The 17940-nt window shown below is 39.1% G+C and overlaps 1 protein-coding gene across 3 annotated transcripts in view; it reads right to left on the bottom strand.

Annotated features, from left to right (window-relative positions):
- Nucleotides 1-640: 640 nt before the first annotated feature.
- Nucleotides 641-17940, bottom strand: part of thrab (thyroid hormone receptor alpha b) — a 218873-nt gene continuing 201573 nt past the window's right edge. For all 3 annotated transcript variants that reach the window (XM_038296886.1, XM_038296888.1, XM_038296887.1), the window contains 3 exons: nt 11933-12079; nt 4582-4840; nt 641-2282 (listed from right to left, as the gene is read on the bottom strand). In XM_038296886.1, coding sequence (XP_038152814.1) covers nt 2032-2282; nt 4582-4840; nt 11933-12079 — 657 coding nt within the window. In that variant the 3' untranslated portion in view covers nt 641-2031. The remainder of the gene's footprint in view (nt 2283-4581; nt 4841-11932; nt 12080-17940) is intronic.

Raw genomic sequence — 17940 nt, 5'->3', positions numbered from 1 at the left:
TAACTGCTGCCCAATATTCAGAGAAATCTTCTATTCATCAATATCCAGTTGCAGATATTACAGGACGAGCTGTGATAGTATGGAGATGGTTGTTCTCTGCATGCCAATTCATTGGGGGGTGCGCGTTGTTCTGGGGCCGAGTCTCGTCTGTCGCTCTGGCTTGTTCTCTGAAACGGTCAAACCGGGGTGCCCGCCGTTCACTTCCTGCTTCTATAAGTCACTTCCTGTTTTTACAGAAATGGATGATGCTTGGTCCCATATAACAGAAGAGATGATCCGCATGTCATTGGTACCACTCCCCCTGCAGGATGGAGAAGGGTGGTCGGCCCTCCTGTCTTTTTGAATGGTTTTTCATTTGAACCAAGTGAGAGAGTTGAATGTGTGTCTGTATGTGTTCTGTGAGTGTTTTTTTTGTGCTGTTAGGCAAAAAAAAAAAAAAAAAAAATGCACGTCTTTATATAAGTCTGCATATGCAACTACTTGAATGGTGTATGTCTGGCTGTGGGCAGCTGCCCTGTGTCCACAGAGGTGAGGTAGTGCCTGACACAGTGGGGTGTGTCCGCTTTTTTGAGGTAAATGGTAGCCTTCTTGGCCTTTTCACCTGCTCTCAGTGACTCCCATACATTTTTTTTTCTTTCACTTTTTTTTTTCTCTTTTTAATTTTTTTCTAAAAAAAGGCAAGTGTGTATGTAAGCCTGGAGGGGCCACGCTGAGCTGAGTCCATGAGGAGAGGACTCTCCCTGTAGAAACCCTACAGGTTAGGGCTTTATATTGACACCACAGTGCAGTGTGTACAGTAAAATGAGGCATTCATGTTACACTGAGGTGAGGTTGTATGTTTCCATGTAAATATGTGTGAGATGAAGAGCGAGACAGGAAGACGGGGTGTAGAAGATTTACTTCTGACCCCAGTCTGGGTATTACATCACACTTCCTCTTCCTGTCTCCGCTCCCCTATTATATGCTTCTCAAAGGGAATGCCCTCTTCCTGATGTCTCGTTTTCCCTTTCCTTCTTTCAGAGTGGTAACTCCTCAGAGAGAGAAGCGCTTTATTGTAATTCATACAACGGTATGAAAGCTGCATAGGCAGTGAGAGGGACTGCCTGCACATGTCTGTGTGTCTGAGTCACAGGAGTAGGTCCGATGACAAAAAATAAAATAAAAAAAGAAGGTAGATATGGAGCTGCAGTCTGCCTCCTGTTTAAAGGCTGACAGTAGATTTCATTGAATCAAACTGAACTAGCCTTTTTTAGATAAATACAGCACCAGTTTCAGTGGGATGAGGAGCAGCTCCATCACAAAACAACAACAACAGCAGTAACGGCTCAGATTGAGTTGAGTAACAGGCTGCCCAGTCTGGTAGCGTTTGCTTCCATCGGCGCCGTTGCACACCAGCAAAATGTGGGGGGGAGAAAAGAAAAAAAAAATTGTTTCTGCTTGCAGTGTTCGCTGATTGCCTACAAGAATGTGTAAAATAGCATCGACATTCCCCCCTTTTTTTTCTGAATGACTGTTTTAACACTTTTTTCAGAAATAATACTGTAAGGGTCCTGATCAGCTCAGAAGCTGCTTCAAATGTGAGCACTGCAAGAAGCATACAAAAAAAAAAAAAAGGAAACAAGGAGGGGAACCCGACCCCCACAAACAACGCTGCCCTGAAGAACTGAGGTGAAAGAAACTGTGGCTCTGAGTGTGAGTGTTGTCGTGTGTTTTTTGGATGTGTCTTGGCAAATGGCAAAAACTCTTTCTGGATGAAAGATGCTGCTCAGACAGAAGGGCCCCCACACCGATTCTTAAACAGGAGAAGGTGTAGAAAAAGAGAAGGAGGAGCATTAATTCCGTTCTCCTTATGCTGGTGTGTGTGGGTTTATTTTTTTTTCGTGTTACGACCAGTTTTTCTTAAACCACAAACTGTGAATTTGATGTTGAAGAAACACAAATTCCCGCCAGTGAGACTCTTCCTGTGTCTCCGAGGCTTTTGCCCATCTCCCGTTTTCTGTTTCCCATAGGTAATGGCAGCGACTCCGTGTGTCACACTTCCTGGTCCTCAAACACCTCGAGAAAAAGCGGCGGGAAGAGTTCGTTGGGACACTCCACCTTCATGTGAAGGAAGCGGCTGGCGTGGCATGCCCCGATCATCCGCAGGTCAGTCACCTTCATCAGGAGCTTGGGCCAGAAGTGGGGAATGTTGTGCTTGCGGTAGTTGATGTAGTGCTCGAACGCCAGCAGGTAAGTCTCCTGACATTTCTCTATCTTGTCCACACAAGTCAGGCCCGAGCGATCTGTCAAAAAAGCAGACAAAAGCAACATTAAACAAGCTCTGAACCCCTTATTATTTCTTGGAGTTTGAACTGTCAATGATTGGTTGGTTTTCCACCTAAATAAAAAAAAAAAATTGGCAAGATGCAGGTTAAAATGAGAAATTACAGTCGGTAAGGGGTAATAAAAATGAAAAACAATTTTTCTGAAGCAAGTCATTCTGGTTTACGGGAAAATTAAGTTCTGGAAATTTTTTAGTGACTCAGAATGTGAAAGCTGAGATCCATCTAGGCTGTGTTTACCTTAAGTGGTTGGACCAGAATTGTGGGGCAAAGTAGGGAATAGTGGTATGGGAAAAAAATCAATTTGGTGATATATCGAGATTTTAAGCCACCCGATATAATATCAATCTTTCAGCTTCTAATATTGATTTAAAAAGAAAATACTTTTTTCAATAAAAAAGTCGGGGGGAAATGCACTACTTCTGCACCACTGCTCCTGTAAATGGTGCCATGGACCTTTTGCTGTGCTTTGCCGCCATTTCTGCCACAATGGCCGACACAGACTGACTTAAACCCCAAACAACGTGGCTAACAAAACAACATAATAAATGAACTATCAATATCTTCTGATGAACTTATAATGTACAGATATTGCCTTTTTATTTTTACATTTAAATTTGATATCAGATGGGTAGAAAATTGCAATATATTGTGATATTGCCTGGCTATGCGTTTCCTGGACGGGGTCGCCTTTTACAGCTGCTTTTTGTATCTCTGCTTCTCTCTCCTTGAACCCCAGTCGGCCTCAGCAGATGGCCGCTCACACTGAGCCTGGTTCTGCTGGAGGTTTCTTCCTGTTAAAAGGGAGTTTTTCCTCTCCACTGTCGCTACAAGCATGTTTAGTGTGAGAGATTGCATTTGAGTCGATGGAAACAACTGGTTTTCCTTAGATAGAAAACTTTGAATCAATTTGACTGTATGATCTGGTGAACAGTAAGCTACCTGGAGATGACATGTGTTGTGAATTGGCACTATAGAAATAAACTCAATTGAATTGAATATACATAGAAAATATTGGCCAATAGGGAGTGGCAAAGGTGTTTTGTCTTGTGGACCCCACAAAGACTAGCTCATCCCATCTTTGTTGTTGATATTTTTTTAACAATTAAAAATTAGCACTGAGATTGAGAAGACAGTGGCCATTTTGGCGAGCCTCTCTGCTAATAAAGCCAGCTACAGAACTATGAAATTTCTACTTGTTCTTAAGAAGTCGAGAACAAGAAAAAAATTTAGTTTGCTTGGAAGAATTTATACTTTGAGAGAAGCTCAGAAGTCCGCCCCTCTATAACACACAAGTGAGCAGAAGTGGCATGTTAGACTACTTAAGTCATCAAAGTTAAACTGCACAACTACAGTTTCAACCAAATCCTGTCAACTCACAGCTAAGTAGTCAAGGCTCAAAGTAAGAAAAACAATCTGCCTGGACGTGTCAAGAAATAACAGCGAGAGGCTGAGGACAGTGCTAAGAGAACAAAAAGAAAAATAAATACTGTATCTTGGTTTTCCTGGAGTTCTTAGCTTTAAAGAAGGACTGAGACAAGGCCTCTGAAATGGCAGACTGGGTCAATGATATTGATCTAAGAAAGAGGCCCTATGAATGTGCTTCAGGTATTGGGGAATTTCTCTTCTTCCGGCTGCAACATTCTCTATTAGAAACTAGAAAACTTTTCTTGCTACCAAAGCTAAGAAAACAAAATGATGTCAATGATATCATCAAAGACCCCTCACACCCCCACCATGGACTGTTCTCCCTGCTGCCCTCTGGAAAGAGGTTCCGCAGCATCCGCTGCAGATCCACCAGGTTGTGCAACAGCTTCTTCCCCACTGCCATCAGACTGTTGAACCTTTGATCCACAATCCGAACTCTGCACCACTTTTAACTTTTAGCCCTTTAAATTGTTCATCTCATTGTATTTTTCAATAACGCATTTTTTGCACAAATGCCATTCTGCACTGAACCACTGCAACTTGCACACTGTCTCTTATCCTCTGCACTGTTCACACTTTGACCACTGCTGCACTTTTTGTATTTTTCTATAACTCGTGCCATTTGAAATATCAATGCAACGTTCATAAGCTGTATGTAACGCAATTTCGTTCTGTATGCACCCTGTGCATACAAAATGACAAATAAAGAAGTCTAAGTCTAAGTCTAAGTCATTTAAATGCAACCTTGTTTATTAGATTTTATACTGAACATCATGTCAAGCAACTGTAAATAAAATATAAAATGAGGAAACCTTTTTACTTTTAAACATACCTGAGCTCATGAGAAGCACGGCCTGTAGGAGCGCCACCTCGGTGTCATCCAGGTTAAACTGTGCCAAGCTTTTGCCCAGATCGAAGATGGCGTCAGACACTACTCCCAGCCCTCCGTTCTTCAGCTGCTCGCGCTTTACAGCTATCTCCCCGCTCAGCGTCAGCGTCTCGCTTTCCGGGTCATAGCGGATGGCCGCTCGCAGCGACATAATCTCCATGCAGCAGCCTTTCAATAAGATGATCTGGTCTTCGCAAGGCAGCTGATGATCAAACAAAAACAAATGCCTTTTATTGGCCAATGGAAACATTATCTCTGTTGTGAGGATATATACTGTATCAAAATAAACAGGACTAAATTTAACAGAAAATGTAAGGACTAAATTTAACAGAGGGGTAAGGGCTTGGCCAGGGTTTTTTCATAGGGTTACAGAAGAAAAAAAAAAGATATGTAGAAAAATACAGGGATAAAGTCCATTGTTAAATCTATCAACAGAGCCACAGATCAACGGGGACCCTGGAGTTGAATGTTGCAGAAACCTCAACTCTATATGGCTCAAGCTAAAAGTGCAACTCTATCATTTTGAAATTGTCGTTAAATTAAAACTGCAAGGGTTTAAAAAAAATAACTGGTGTAGGGGAACAGTTCAGTTCTTCTGCCAGTGTATCATCATTTCAGTTCTACAGGGGAACTGGCCCCTGTTGACACTTGTCTAAAACCATCCATGTGTCTGCCTCAGACAATATAGCTTTTAAGAGCCAAAAAATATCTATTGTGTCATAAAATATAATCATATTTTCTTCTAAGGTGAACTAATTGGCTAGAACTGCAAAATAAAAGGGAGTAAGATTATAGTGCCACAGTAATGCTGTGGTATTATCCTATTGTTACTGACACTATGAACAAATGACATTATTTCTGAAACATTAGAGATATTTGTTGCATTTGGAACTTTATTTAAATCAATTTAAAAGAAACTTAAGGAGTGGGTGACAATAGTTGAATAAACTTATGGCTCTCAAAATGGTATTGGTGCCCTATTTGTTGGTACTCGCCGATACCACCATTTTAGGGCAGTATCGGGGCCCCGTCCGATACTGGTATCGGTATCGGTGAAACACTACTTTTAACGGCCGTGTTCTACTTCCGCTAGTGGTGTGTTGTCGTCAACATGCAGCTTCTGCTAACCATGCCCACTTGGAGCTGACCAGAAGGGGTAGAAAGCTAGCCTCGTGAGACCATCCTGATCTCGCGAGCTTTCAAGATTTCACTCGCAAATCACTCTGGAGACTCTCCATTGAAGAAAATTTGGAGCCGTTCACCAAACCAACGTCCAATCAGCGTTGGCTTTGAGACGGATTGAGGTGTGACGCAATGAGAAGCGCGACAGTCCAGTCTAAAGAACATGGCGGCTTCAGCCAATGAAACTAGCGTTAGCGTGGCTATCGAGCAAGTTTTATCGGAATTATAGAGTATTTCTTCACTGAAAGAAGAGTAAAACACTGCTCTGGAGGCTTTTCTCAGAGGAAAAGATGTTTTTGTTCTTCTCCCCACTGGTTTCGGCAAGAGTTTGATCTATCAATTGGCTCCTCTTCGTCGTCGCTCTGTTAGTCATATGCTTCGTTGATCTGATTGGTTTATTTAGCCCGTCTATCACCAACATAGGCCAATCAGCTAACCAGTATATTCGCCCCTTCCCAAAATTACTTCAGCGGAAGTAATCCGCATATCCATCTGGCGGAGTCAGGTTAGTAGAAAGCTGCACAGAACATAAATGCTACAGATGTTGTAACGGCCGGGTAGCTAATTTACCTTGCAGATTGTCCGTGCGTCAAACATCATGAGTCCTTTAAGACGACAGTTGCTGTACTGCGGACTCCATTCCTGTCCGGGTTTTGGTTTAGTCTAATTTGATTGATTCAACCTCTTCGTTTTGACAAGTTAGATATTTTCCACTTTCCCCTTAAACTGCTTATTTTAAGCTTTATTAGACAAACATTTAATTACTCGAGTAGTTATCTTTGTTTTTTGTCACAACCATAGAGCCAAATCTGCAATGGTACCTTCCAGTATGTAGAATGAAAATGACCCTGCAGGACATCTTTAGCCTCAAGAAATCATGTTTTCACTTTACTCATCAACTCAACTCAACTCAAACTTTATTTATAAAGCACATTTAAAACAACCGGGGTTGACCAAAATGATGTGCAGGAATCACAGTTAAGGAACATAAGATACAAGCTGAAGACTAAAATACGTAAACACATAAACTAGAATAAGATAAATGTTTCAATTAAAATACATTTTAGAATAAAATAAAATTTAAAATAAAATTTTGCCAAATTTCCACTTAGACATGATTAAAAGCCAGGGAGAAGAAATGTGACTTTAAAGAGGATTTAAAAGCCACTGCCATAAAGGCACGATCACCTTTGGTTTTAAGTCTGGTTTTAGGCATCGCGAGTAGCAGCTGATTAGAGGATCTCAGTGTTCTGGCCGGGGTATGAATTTGGAGAAGCTCAGTCAAATACTGGGGGGCTAGACCATTAAGAGCTTTAAAAACAAAAAATAAAATTTTAAAATCTATCCTAAAAACAACCGGGACCCAGTGCAGTGAGGCTAGAACAGGTGATATGTGGTCACGTTTACGTGTGCCAGTAAGGAGACGGGCAGCTGCATTTTGTACCAACTGCAGACGGTGTAAAAGTGAGTGGTCCAAGCCAGCATATATCATCACTACAAGCTTCCTCGCCTTTAAAATCCTAACAAGGAAAAATAAAGAGTTGCAATTTAACACTAGGAGTTCTTATGTTAGAGGTTCATAGGTCCTGACAAACTGTTGAAATAAGTCTAGCAGGAAAATATGATCAGATATATCCACGAACGCACAGGGGTGTGTTGCCTGCAGCTTAGCAACAACTGAGTAAAACATGAATAACAATTAGACAATAACCCAGAGTTCACCCGACCAAGTCCCGTCTATACTGTCATCTGTCACAAATTGTGCCATGTGACAATCCACAATGGACGCATGAAGAATCTGTTCACTAATCTACAGCAGAGGCAGATGGGTTGCATTCAACCAAACTTGTATGTGTTTCCGCTGCATGGACAGATAATTCAAAAACCACGATTTAAATGGATACAAGCAGCCCTAAGCTGAATCTCATTTCATTGGGTGTTCTGAATTAATCTCACCTCGATGCAACTCTTCCCTCTCCGTGTCACAACTGTCAGCTGAACAGTTTAATTGACATTCGCTGTCTTGCTCTGTCTTGTACATTTGTAATCAGGGCTCGTCATCGAAGCGTAAACGAAATGCTTACAATGCGTTTACTGCTACATCAATTTAAAGGAGAAGCAGCTAATTAGCTTTTAGTGGCTTAATGACTGTTGGCTTTGTTTCTGTGCATTTTCTATCGGGGATTCAGTGAGGAAGCATAACGAAACCCCATCTTAGCTAAACTGTATTTTTAAATTTTTAAGTTTTATCATTAAGTTTTATTATTAGATTAAAAAACACAAAATAAAATGAAAAAAACACAGTTATACTAACGAAAAAAACAGCACCCAAATCTCCTGGATATGTCTTCAAATATTTAAATCTCTAGATTATAAAGACAACTCTTTATTTGGGATTAATTTAGCTACAAATTCCAACTTAAGATGCTCTGAATGCATCTGTTGCATTAGACAAAAAGCCTTGGATGATTCTCCAAAAACACCATCGTCACTTAATTATTACACTGCTTTTGAGAAAGATGATGGATGCAGAGTATTTTTGAAGGTTTAAATTCTGTTAATAATTTGCCTTCAAGTAAACAGAGTCTAAAATGAAAATGTTTCACCTTTGCGTTCACAGGCTTCATGTGTAAATAAGTCACAGTATAAATAAAGCTGTTTGGTTTAGGCTTTAGAGGTTTGTTAGAGAACACTAGAGAACAAACAGACTAAAGAGTAGGTGTTCAGCAGCAAGGTTATAAATTAAGGTTTGGAGAAACTTAAATCAGAGTTAGGCTATAAAACTTTGAACATTTGTAATCTCATCCTCTGAAAGTGGAAAATATATCTACAAATATACAAGACCGTGGATAAACTGTCTGGCTTGGTAAGGAGGTTATGAATTAGAAGAACAGGGGAAAGGCTCTTAAATTGGATGAGCTGCAGATCTCGACAGCTCAGTTACCATAATCTGTCGGCAGGAGACCTTTTAGTTGGGAAAAGAATCTGGTTGCAGCTTATATTATGGTTTGGAATGGCTTTCTTATGCTGCGTTCACACATCTTCAAAAGAGCATCCAACTCCTAAACTTGGATGCTTGTGCAAGTTGAGGTCAGACGCTTTGAATGCTCGATACTTCGGCTGTCGAGCTGCTCTGTTGTTTCGTTGCATCTAAAGAGCAGCTTGGCTTTATTTGCTTTGATGAATTGGGGGAAAAAAAAGGTTTTAAAGGTTATTTTCTCAACAAATCCACCTCAAAATGTCATCTGTGTAGTAATTTTATCAGGATATGTTCCTAATTAAATAATTAGTTCTGTTTGGGACAGCAGGCCCCTACCGCAGACCGGCGGGTGACAGCGCTGGACTTCCCCAGTTAAAGCTCTCTGAAGCCCAATGCTGTTGCGGATTTCCCGCTACCATTCATAGCAGCTGAAAGTGAATATAAAGTCTTTTTTATATTTGTGGTAAAAACTGTAAGTACCAGAACTGCAGGTACAAAATATTTAGGTAATTATATCAATAAGTGACTAAAATATTTGGTACTCATCGGTATATATATATATATATATATATATATATATATATATATATATATATATATATATATATATATATATATATATATATACCTATTATTTTTTTAGCTGGCAGGTTTTAAAATTTTTAGTTAATATATATCCTTTATAAACTGTTTTAACCACAGTTCAATAAGAAAATGTTTTAGTGGTGCAATAATGATCAGAATTCATTCTCTGTTCCTTGTTTATAGAAAAATAAATTATCCTGCCTTTTTAAAACCTGTGTTTAACACCTTTTATAAATATCCATTTTTCATATACTGACAGCTCTGCAGAAGGGATCACAGCTTGCATGTAGTGTCTCCCAGAAAACTCTTGTTTCTGCTTTTCTGATTGGTTGAACTTCTACGGCAAGGCGCAAAAGTTAAGATTTCCAAACTCCGGCGTTGGATTATACGATGCCACAACGCTCGGAGGGCAGTGTTGGGGAAGATCTCTTTCTACGTGAACTAGTTCAAAGTTCAGTTCACACATTTTAAAATGAACTAGCTCAGTTCATAGTTCATAATTCAAAATTTTGAACTAAGTTCACAGTTCCAAAAAATGAACTAGTTCATAGTTCTTTTTTTTTCATATATTGCTCAATTACACCATAGCCTACTGTAGAACCACAGACAGCAATTATTTTAACAGTTGTAACACTGAAACTGTGCGTCAGATTTCATCTTCATATCCAGTTTTGTATCCTTATCCAACCAGGGTTTACATTAGCATTGAGGGGACAGCATTTCCCCATTGTTGCTTTAATGCTTTGTTGCTGTCCATTCACTTCACACTAGTAGCAGCTGCAGCTTTCACCCCTACAGTATATTCTCAAAAACATCAGGAAAAATGTGCTGCTTGAATGGTCTTTTTTATGAGGAATTATTAAAAGAAAAACAGGAAAGTAGTCTTTAAGGTGCAAATGTTTTTTTAATTTTAATCATTTTTCCATTTGAAATTCCACTTCAGTACATACTAAAAAGGAATACTGGAATCCTGGAAAATTATACCAGGCAGGTTTAACAAACAAGTTACATGAATAGTAAAACCCTCAAGAAAATTTTACTAACACAAACTGAGGAATATAAGTTTACTGAAGTGCGGATTTTTTTACTGAAAGCCGGCAGGCAAAGTTTGCAGAGAAATGTAAGATTGTTGCCATCATCCTCACCGACCACCTGGTCATAAATCTGTTCTAAGTGATCATACTGCTGCTTTGTCGCCTCCACGGTCGCCTCCATGCTGCTGTGGCTTCCACGCTGCATTTTGTTTTGATGACGCACGCGGCTGTAGGCTACGACACTGGTAGCTGGTGTTGCCAGTTTGGGTGTTTTTCCCGCTACATATTAAGGCGTGTTTACGGTGTGATTTAGCCGGGGTTTCGCCTGGAGGGCTCTATAGAAATTTGGCAACCTATTTAACGGAGGTGAACTGAGAGAGCGTGCCGTTCACAGACACCAGAATGAACAAGTTCACAGTAACGTTCATCAGGCAGTAATACAGTACGTTCAGTTCACGTTCGCCTAAAATATGAACGAGTTCATGAACTTTCGTTCAATGAACGCGTTCAGGCACCACACTGTCGGAGGGCCTCTTGATGCTGCTGGACGATGCATGTAAATCAGATGCTCTGGCGCCCAAAATGCAGTAACAGGGAAGCAGTAGATCAGCTTAGATTAATGTAAAAGGAGAAAAACCCTATAGGAGGCTGCAGAAGACGAGATGTAGACAGACGTTGACCTTCTAGCAGGGCAGAGGCTTTAAACATACACAAAAAATGTAGATGGTATTAGGTTTATTCAATGATGATTATAAAATTAATGTGTGTTTATGTAACATTTGTGCGAGGGGATGGTCCACTCCTCTCTCATGATCCAGTCAGGAGACTATCCTGCCTTGTCATTCTGATGGAGCATTCTGTCTTCATGAACTGATCAATTGTTCTGTCAGAACAATACTCTGTTTGTAACCATGTGTCATGTTATGTTAATAAAATGCTCTGCAGAGGAGGTCCGGTGGGAGACAGTGTGTTTGAGTCTGGGATTCAACTGTCTCTCCTTTCTGCAGAAATTGTATCCATAATTGTGTATTTCAGTTCTTCTTTTGCAAAAACCTACATTTTATGAACCCAACAGATGGAAACAAATTCAAGTGACTCTGTGGCAAGACCTGAAAAAGACAATTTTGTCATATGTGACTGAACTTAAGGTGTTTAATAAATGAAAATGAGTGTTAAGCCTGTAAAGAAACAACCAAAAAACTTGCAGGAATAATTGCTGCTAAGGGTTCGTTAGAAAAAAAAATAAAAAAATGAAAACACATCCTTTTCCTTTCACTTTCCATTCATATACCAGGTTGAGGAGTATGGATGAATTATCAAGGCTCTCTACTGCTCAGCTTAGTCATTACTTCAATCTTTGAGTTCTCTGAAGATACATGAAATTATCGTCCAGACAAACTGTACAACTAAACCTAAGTAATTTACACAAACAAACACAGTCGGACAGAAACGTAGCAGCATCCATCACTCTCTGAACCGGTCCTCTGCTGCCAAACAATCTACCTTCACTCACCTCAGAGAACATGGGCAGTTTTTTGGCAAAATCAACAACGCGAGTGATGGCAGGGGTGATGATCTTGGTGAACTCGCTGAAGGCTTCAAGATCCACTTTGTCACAGTCTGACGTTGGGGCAACTGGAGACTGGCCAATTTTCTCTGGCTGCATCAGGTGAAAAAAAAACAGCGATTAGGAAATGGTGTAAAAAAAATCCCTCAGAAATCCGTCCAGCTTTAGAATATCTATTAAAACCTCCCTTAGAATGAACAAAACACCTTAAACATAAGCTATTAAAACCTATTGCAGTGTTCTTTTTGAATTTTTGCATTCTTAAGTGAATTATTATTATAAAGCCTTAATATTATTACTATTGGTCTGATCACTGCAAAAAATCTAAATCTAGATAAGTCATTTTTTCTTAAAATAAGTGCATTTGTTCTTGAATTGAGGAGGTAAAAAAGACATTTTGCCAATGGAACAAGACAATTTACACTTAAAATAAGAAAACACAATTGGGTTGTCTTATTTCAAGTGCATATTATCTAATTCTCTTATTTTAAGACTAAAATTACTCATTCCATTGGCAAACTATCTCATTTACCTGCTCAAATTACGGTTGAATAAACTTTATTTAAGAAATTTTTACTTATTTCTAGATCGTTTTTTTGCACTGATCTTTTGGTTGGAGATCTAGAGATAATAAAACATAGTTTGTAGTAAAGACTGTCACACAAAATCCCATCCAGTTTGAAACAGGATGACTAAGGAAGTACCATGATTATCAATAGAGGCTGAGAAGTTTCTGATTTTAATTGAAAACTTTAATAAAAACACTGAATTCTTGGTCATTTCCATTGTGCACTATTTTAGTCGCATAAAATAACAATGAAATGCATTGAAGTTTTTGGGTCTAATGTGAGGATTGTGGATATTAAAACGTTCACATTTAGATATCTCAGCAAATGAAATGTGATAATGTAAAATACGGTTTCATACCTCTAGTTAATAAAGTATGTGTCAAAGCTGAAGTTATTTTTTTTGCAGTTGAGCTTCAGCCAATGTTAAGATAAGCATAAGAATAATCACCTTCAACTGCAAGTCATCAATCATAAAACTTGGACCAACAACTGGGATACGATTGTTCATGTAAAGGTTAAATTATTGCAATAATAACTTTGGTAGATGCAACTCTAGATTAAAAAAATAAGCATTTGTAGGTGGTCAGGGTAGATTGTATATATAAAAAAATTAAAAAATAAAAGCTTTTGAGGAGAAGTAGGAGAATCATCTGAGGGTTTTACACCCTTAATTTGCTACACTTATTCCACAGATATTGTATTTAACACTTTATGTTGGAATGGCTTTTGTTTGTATTGAGTTCATCTATGGCAAAATGTGATTAGAAACGTCTAGTGAACTTAAGAAAACAACAAAATCTAGGGAAAAGTCCTTAAAGTGAACTCAGCAGATTATCTAGATTAATGCAGAGTCTAATTCTGGAAATTGATGAGGATAATTTAGGTTATCGAATCAGCCTAATTTTCTAAAATGACCTGAACATTGATAAATGTAGCAAGAGTCATGGAAAAAAGTCTCTGAAAACATTGTAGCTCTGTGCTCTGCTTGACCTTTTGAATAAAAAACAAATCAGTTTTGGTTGATCGAAGCTGGATTAGTCTAATTCACTGATTATAAGGGCTTATTGCTGGCTCCTTTTTTTTAATTTAATGTGTGAAACCTGAGTTTTCAACAACAAGCTCCAGAGTTTGCATGGATTAATTGTGTAAAAGTTTGACACTTTTCCACACTTCTTTGTAATGTGGACTATATTTACAATCATCATCTGAGTAAGAAAAGACAGAAGAAAGAACACATGGATGAAAATATGAAGAAACAAAAGAAGGAATAAGGACAAAGGTGGAACAAAAAAAGAAACTGAGGAAAGAAAAACAGATAAAATGAAGGAAGTCAGACAGGAAAAAAATGAGGGAAAAAGAGAAGATAGAAAAAAGAGGAGAGGAGAAGAGAGGGAGGGAAGGACGGATATTTCCCAGCTCACCAACAGGTGGCAAGAAAAAGGAGTATCTGACTTCTTCAGCTTCCGGTGTTAATAATATTATGCCATATCTTAAACTTAGACAAATTTTATTGTCATTTTGTATACACAGAGTGTATATAAAACAAAATTCAATTTAGTGCAGCTTAAGACAATAAATGAAGATGTCCATTCCATTAAATGCAGCACTGATCAAATGTAAGCAGTGTGGGAGAAAAAAAAATGGTGCAAAAAAACTCAGGTTGATATGGAAGTTTAGAGCATTAATGGTGCAAATATGCAGTATTTTCGGTGCAGACTCTGTAAATGATTTAAAGTATTTCCCAACAGTTCAGCAGTCTGATGGCGGTGGGGAAGAAGCTGTTGCAGAATCTACTGGTCCTGCATTGAATGCTTTGAAACCTCTTCCCAGAGGGCAGCAGGGAGAACAGTCCATGGTGATGGTATGAGGGGTTAGTATTAGTGTTACGGGCTTGCGACACACAGCGCTGGCATAAAACACTTTCTTCCAGTCTGAGGCGCTGCAGCCTCCACACCCCACAGTGAGACAGCTGGTCAGAATGCTCTCTATGGTACTTCTGTAGAAGGTGATGAGGATGGGTGGGAGCAGGAGGGCTCTCCTCATCCTCCGCAGGATGTAAAATACACTTTTGTGCCATTTTGACCAGTGGTGTGGTGTTTACTAGCCTCGTGAGACCATCCTGATCTCGCGAGCTTTCAAGGTTTCACTCGCAGATCAGTCTGGAGACTCTCTGTTAAAGAAAATTTGGAGCCGTTCACCAAACAAACGTCCAATCAGCGTTGGCTTTGAGGCGAGTTAAGGTGTGACGCAACGAGAAGCGCGACAGTTCAGTCTAAGGAACATGGCAGCTTCAGCCGATGAAACTAGCGTTAGCGTGGCTATCGAGCAAGTTTTATCAGAATTACAGAGTATTTCTTCACTGAAAGAAGAGCAAAACACTGCTCTGGAGGCTTTTCTCAGAGGAAAAGATGTTTTTGCTCTTCTCCCGACTGGTTTCGGCAAGAGTTTGATCTATCAATTGGCTCCTCTTCGTCGTCGCTCTGTTACGTCATATGCTTCGTTGATCTGATTGGTTTATTTGGCCCGTCTATCACCAACATATGCCAATCAGCTAATCAGTATTTTAGCCCCTTTGCAAAATTTCTTCAAAGAAAGGTTTCCAGATGGATATGCGGAGCAAATCCATCTGGCGGAGTCAGGTTAGGTGTTTACACTCCAGGTGAGGTTTTCTGTGATGTGCACCCCCAGGAATTTGGTGCTGCTGACCACCTCTATAGCTGATGGTGTCATCTACAAACTTCACGGTCTGATTGGTGAACCAGGGGGCGCAGTTGTGTCAGGACGTAGACTTAAGGGGAGCCTATGCTTAGGTTGAAGACATCAGAGGTGTTCTGTCCAACTCGGACTGACTGAGGTCTGTTTGTGAGGAAGTCTAGCAGCCAATTGTAGAGGGGTGTAATGAAGCCCGGCTGTTCCAGTTTGCCTATCAGATGCAGTGGGATGATGCTGTCAAAGCTGAGTAGTGTATGAGACATCGTTGAAGTAAAACTTTGTTTTCTAGAGAATTACAGACTGGAAAATACCGACGGATCTCAGGGCGACATTAACGGTGAGTTTCCTTTTACTCTGCGAACCAGAAGGTAATCCCAGATTCATGTGTAGTTAGGAAAGACAAACCTTTAGCGTTCAAGGCAAACAACTAACAAACAAAGGATGTTGAAGAGTAAATTATACCAGTGCTTACTTATCATACAGTAGGCCCTGTATACTTACTCTATACTAGTAGAAAACAGTAAAAACTCTGGCTTTATACCTCATATATATAGTCATACATTTTTTTGGATTCGTGTTTCCTTATTATGTGGATGTTTGTACGTTTTTTTTTTTAAGATAATGTATACTGATGTATCAGTTAGAGCCAAATAAAAAAATGTAAAATTTATTCAACATATCTGGCATAAGGGTAATTTTTTTTTTCTTGGAACTTGGAGCTGGTATTAAAAAGTGTTTTTTATTATTGAACCTGAGTTGAAGTAGAACCAGATGTCCGCTGGTTTTTTAATTGGATCTTCTGCTCAATGCACAGATTGAACAGATTCTGATGAAAACACTTCACTATTTGGAAAATGCTTCCTTGACCATCAGTTTTAAATTTATAAGTTTAAAACCAATGAAAAGCGGGAGATTTATGTCTGCTGAAGGTTTATGGGGAGGATTCATATTTCACTTTGGTCAGATGGTGTGTACAAACACCAAAACATTTAACTAAAAAACTATTTTGAGATCTTCAATTATATAAATGTTCATTACTTCATAAAAAAAGAGGATGTTTTAGTAGGATGCTAAATCTACTGTAAAAAGAATAGCTTCTAAATCTCAACTGCAATGCTTACATCCACATTGATGCTGTTGGCGGGGTGAAACACCAACGTGAAAATTTATTGAATTCCTAATTTTATAAAAATGTTATTTCAAAATTCTTGCAAAAAGCTAACTTTGGCAACTTGGCATATATAGAGCAAAAGGCCTTCTGAAAAACTCTGCTTTTGTTGTACCTGGGGAGCTGTGCTGTTTCTGGGCTCTTAACCAAATGTAATTGTGTTAATGGTTTAGAAGATTAATGTATCCTGCTACCCCATGAATCTCAGCATATGTCATTGCTCTGCTTTCTGTAAACTCTCTCCTTATCTCTACTGAAGCAAATCCTGGGTTATGATCAGTCATGTCCAAGCTGGCAGGTGGGACGTCAAACACGCAGATATTTCTCCTGCTTTCTATATCAACCATCCACCCTAGAAATACCCCTCAAGATACTTTTTGCTAGGATTTTATGTGTTGCACTGATGCAAATTAGATCACAATTACCCATAGAAACTATCTAAAGATTATATTCCAGTGGTGTTTCATTTTATATCTACTTACTTGATTCTGCATTCATTTATTTGGTTGAAATACACCTCATTGAAGGTGTTAGAGTCAAGAGTACCAAACCTTAATTCACTGCAGATTTTCAGATTTGAATTTGTAAACAGATTTGCATGCATCTCTGTTGCTAAAAGACAGAAGGTTTGGGAACATTTCAACAGCTCAGGATTCTTTAGAGCTGCTCTCAGTAAAGTAGCTCCTAATTTCCATCTCGCCTCAGAGAATGTTCACTTCCACAGGTGTTAGAAAACGCACCGAGAATTCAAGCAGTCTGAAGGCAGAATTAGGGAATTCATGCAGGACCTATGGAGTCATACTTGACACGTTAAAAGCAAATGGATTATGTGCCGTGTGAATTCAGAGTGCAAAATGTGAGTTAGCAACGACAGCAGGGCTGGCTTGATTTGTCATTACCTCCCGACACAGAAAGTTTCCTTCTCGTATCTAAATCTCCTTTAGATGAGGAGTGTGCACCCGGGTTTAAGCGTTTTTCCTCTCCACTGTCGCTGCAAGCATGCTTAGTGTGAGGGATTGTATTTGAGTCAATGAGTCGATGCAATCAACTGGTTTTCCTTAGATAGAGATTTTTGTATCAATTTGACTGGATGATCTGGTTGAACTGTAAAGTGCCTTGAGATGACATGTGTTGTGAATTGGGACTATATAAATAAACCGAATTGAATAGAATTTATATTTACAAACAACTGCATAAATTGCATTCTGCATTGGTTTTGCTATTAAACAGTGTAAACAATCCCACAATGGATTCATGATTGTCTCATGTTTATACTTTAGCTTGTTTTATCAATGTAACATTGAAAAAATGTTGTCAGTTAAACAGATATAAGAAATTTTGATATATATTAAGTCATTAATTAACAAGTCCTTAGCATGAAAACTCTTCTCCTGCAGCATTCAGACTGATCCTGTAAGGTTTCCCTACTCTAAGAGCCAGACTAAAGGGCACATAGCAGGAACTGATCTTTAAAGCGGACTAAAATATATATTAAGGAAATACAT

Source organism: Cyprinodon tularosa, unplaced genomic scaffold (genome assembly GCF_016077235.1).
Source record: "Cyprinodon tularosa strain WSP-4 unplaced genomic scaffold, ASM1607723v1 ctg38, whole genome shotgun sequence".
NCBI lineage: Eukaryota > Metazoa > Chordata > Actinopteri > Cyprinodontiformes > Cyprinodontidae > Cyprinodon > Cyprinodon tularosa.
This window is presented reverse-complemented; position numbering and strand designations above follow the sequence as displayed.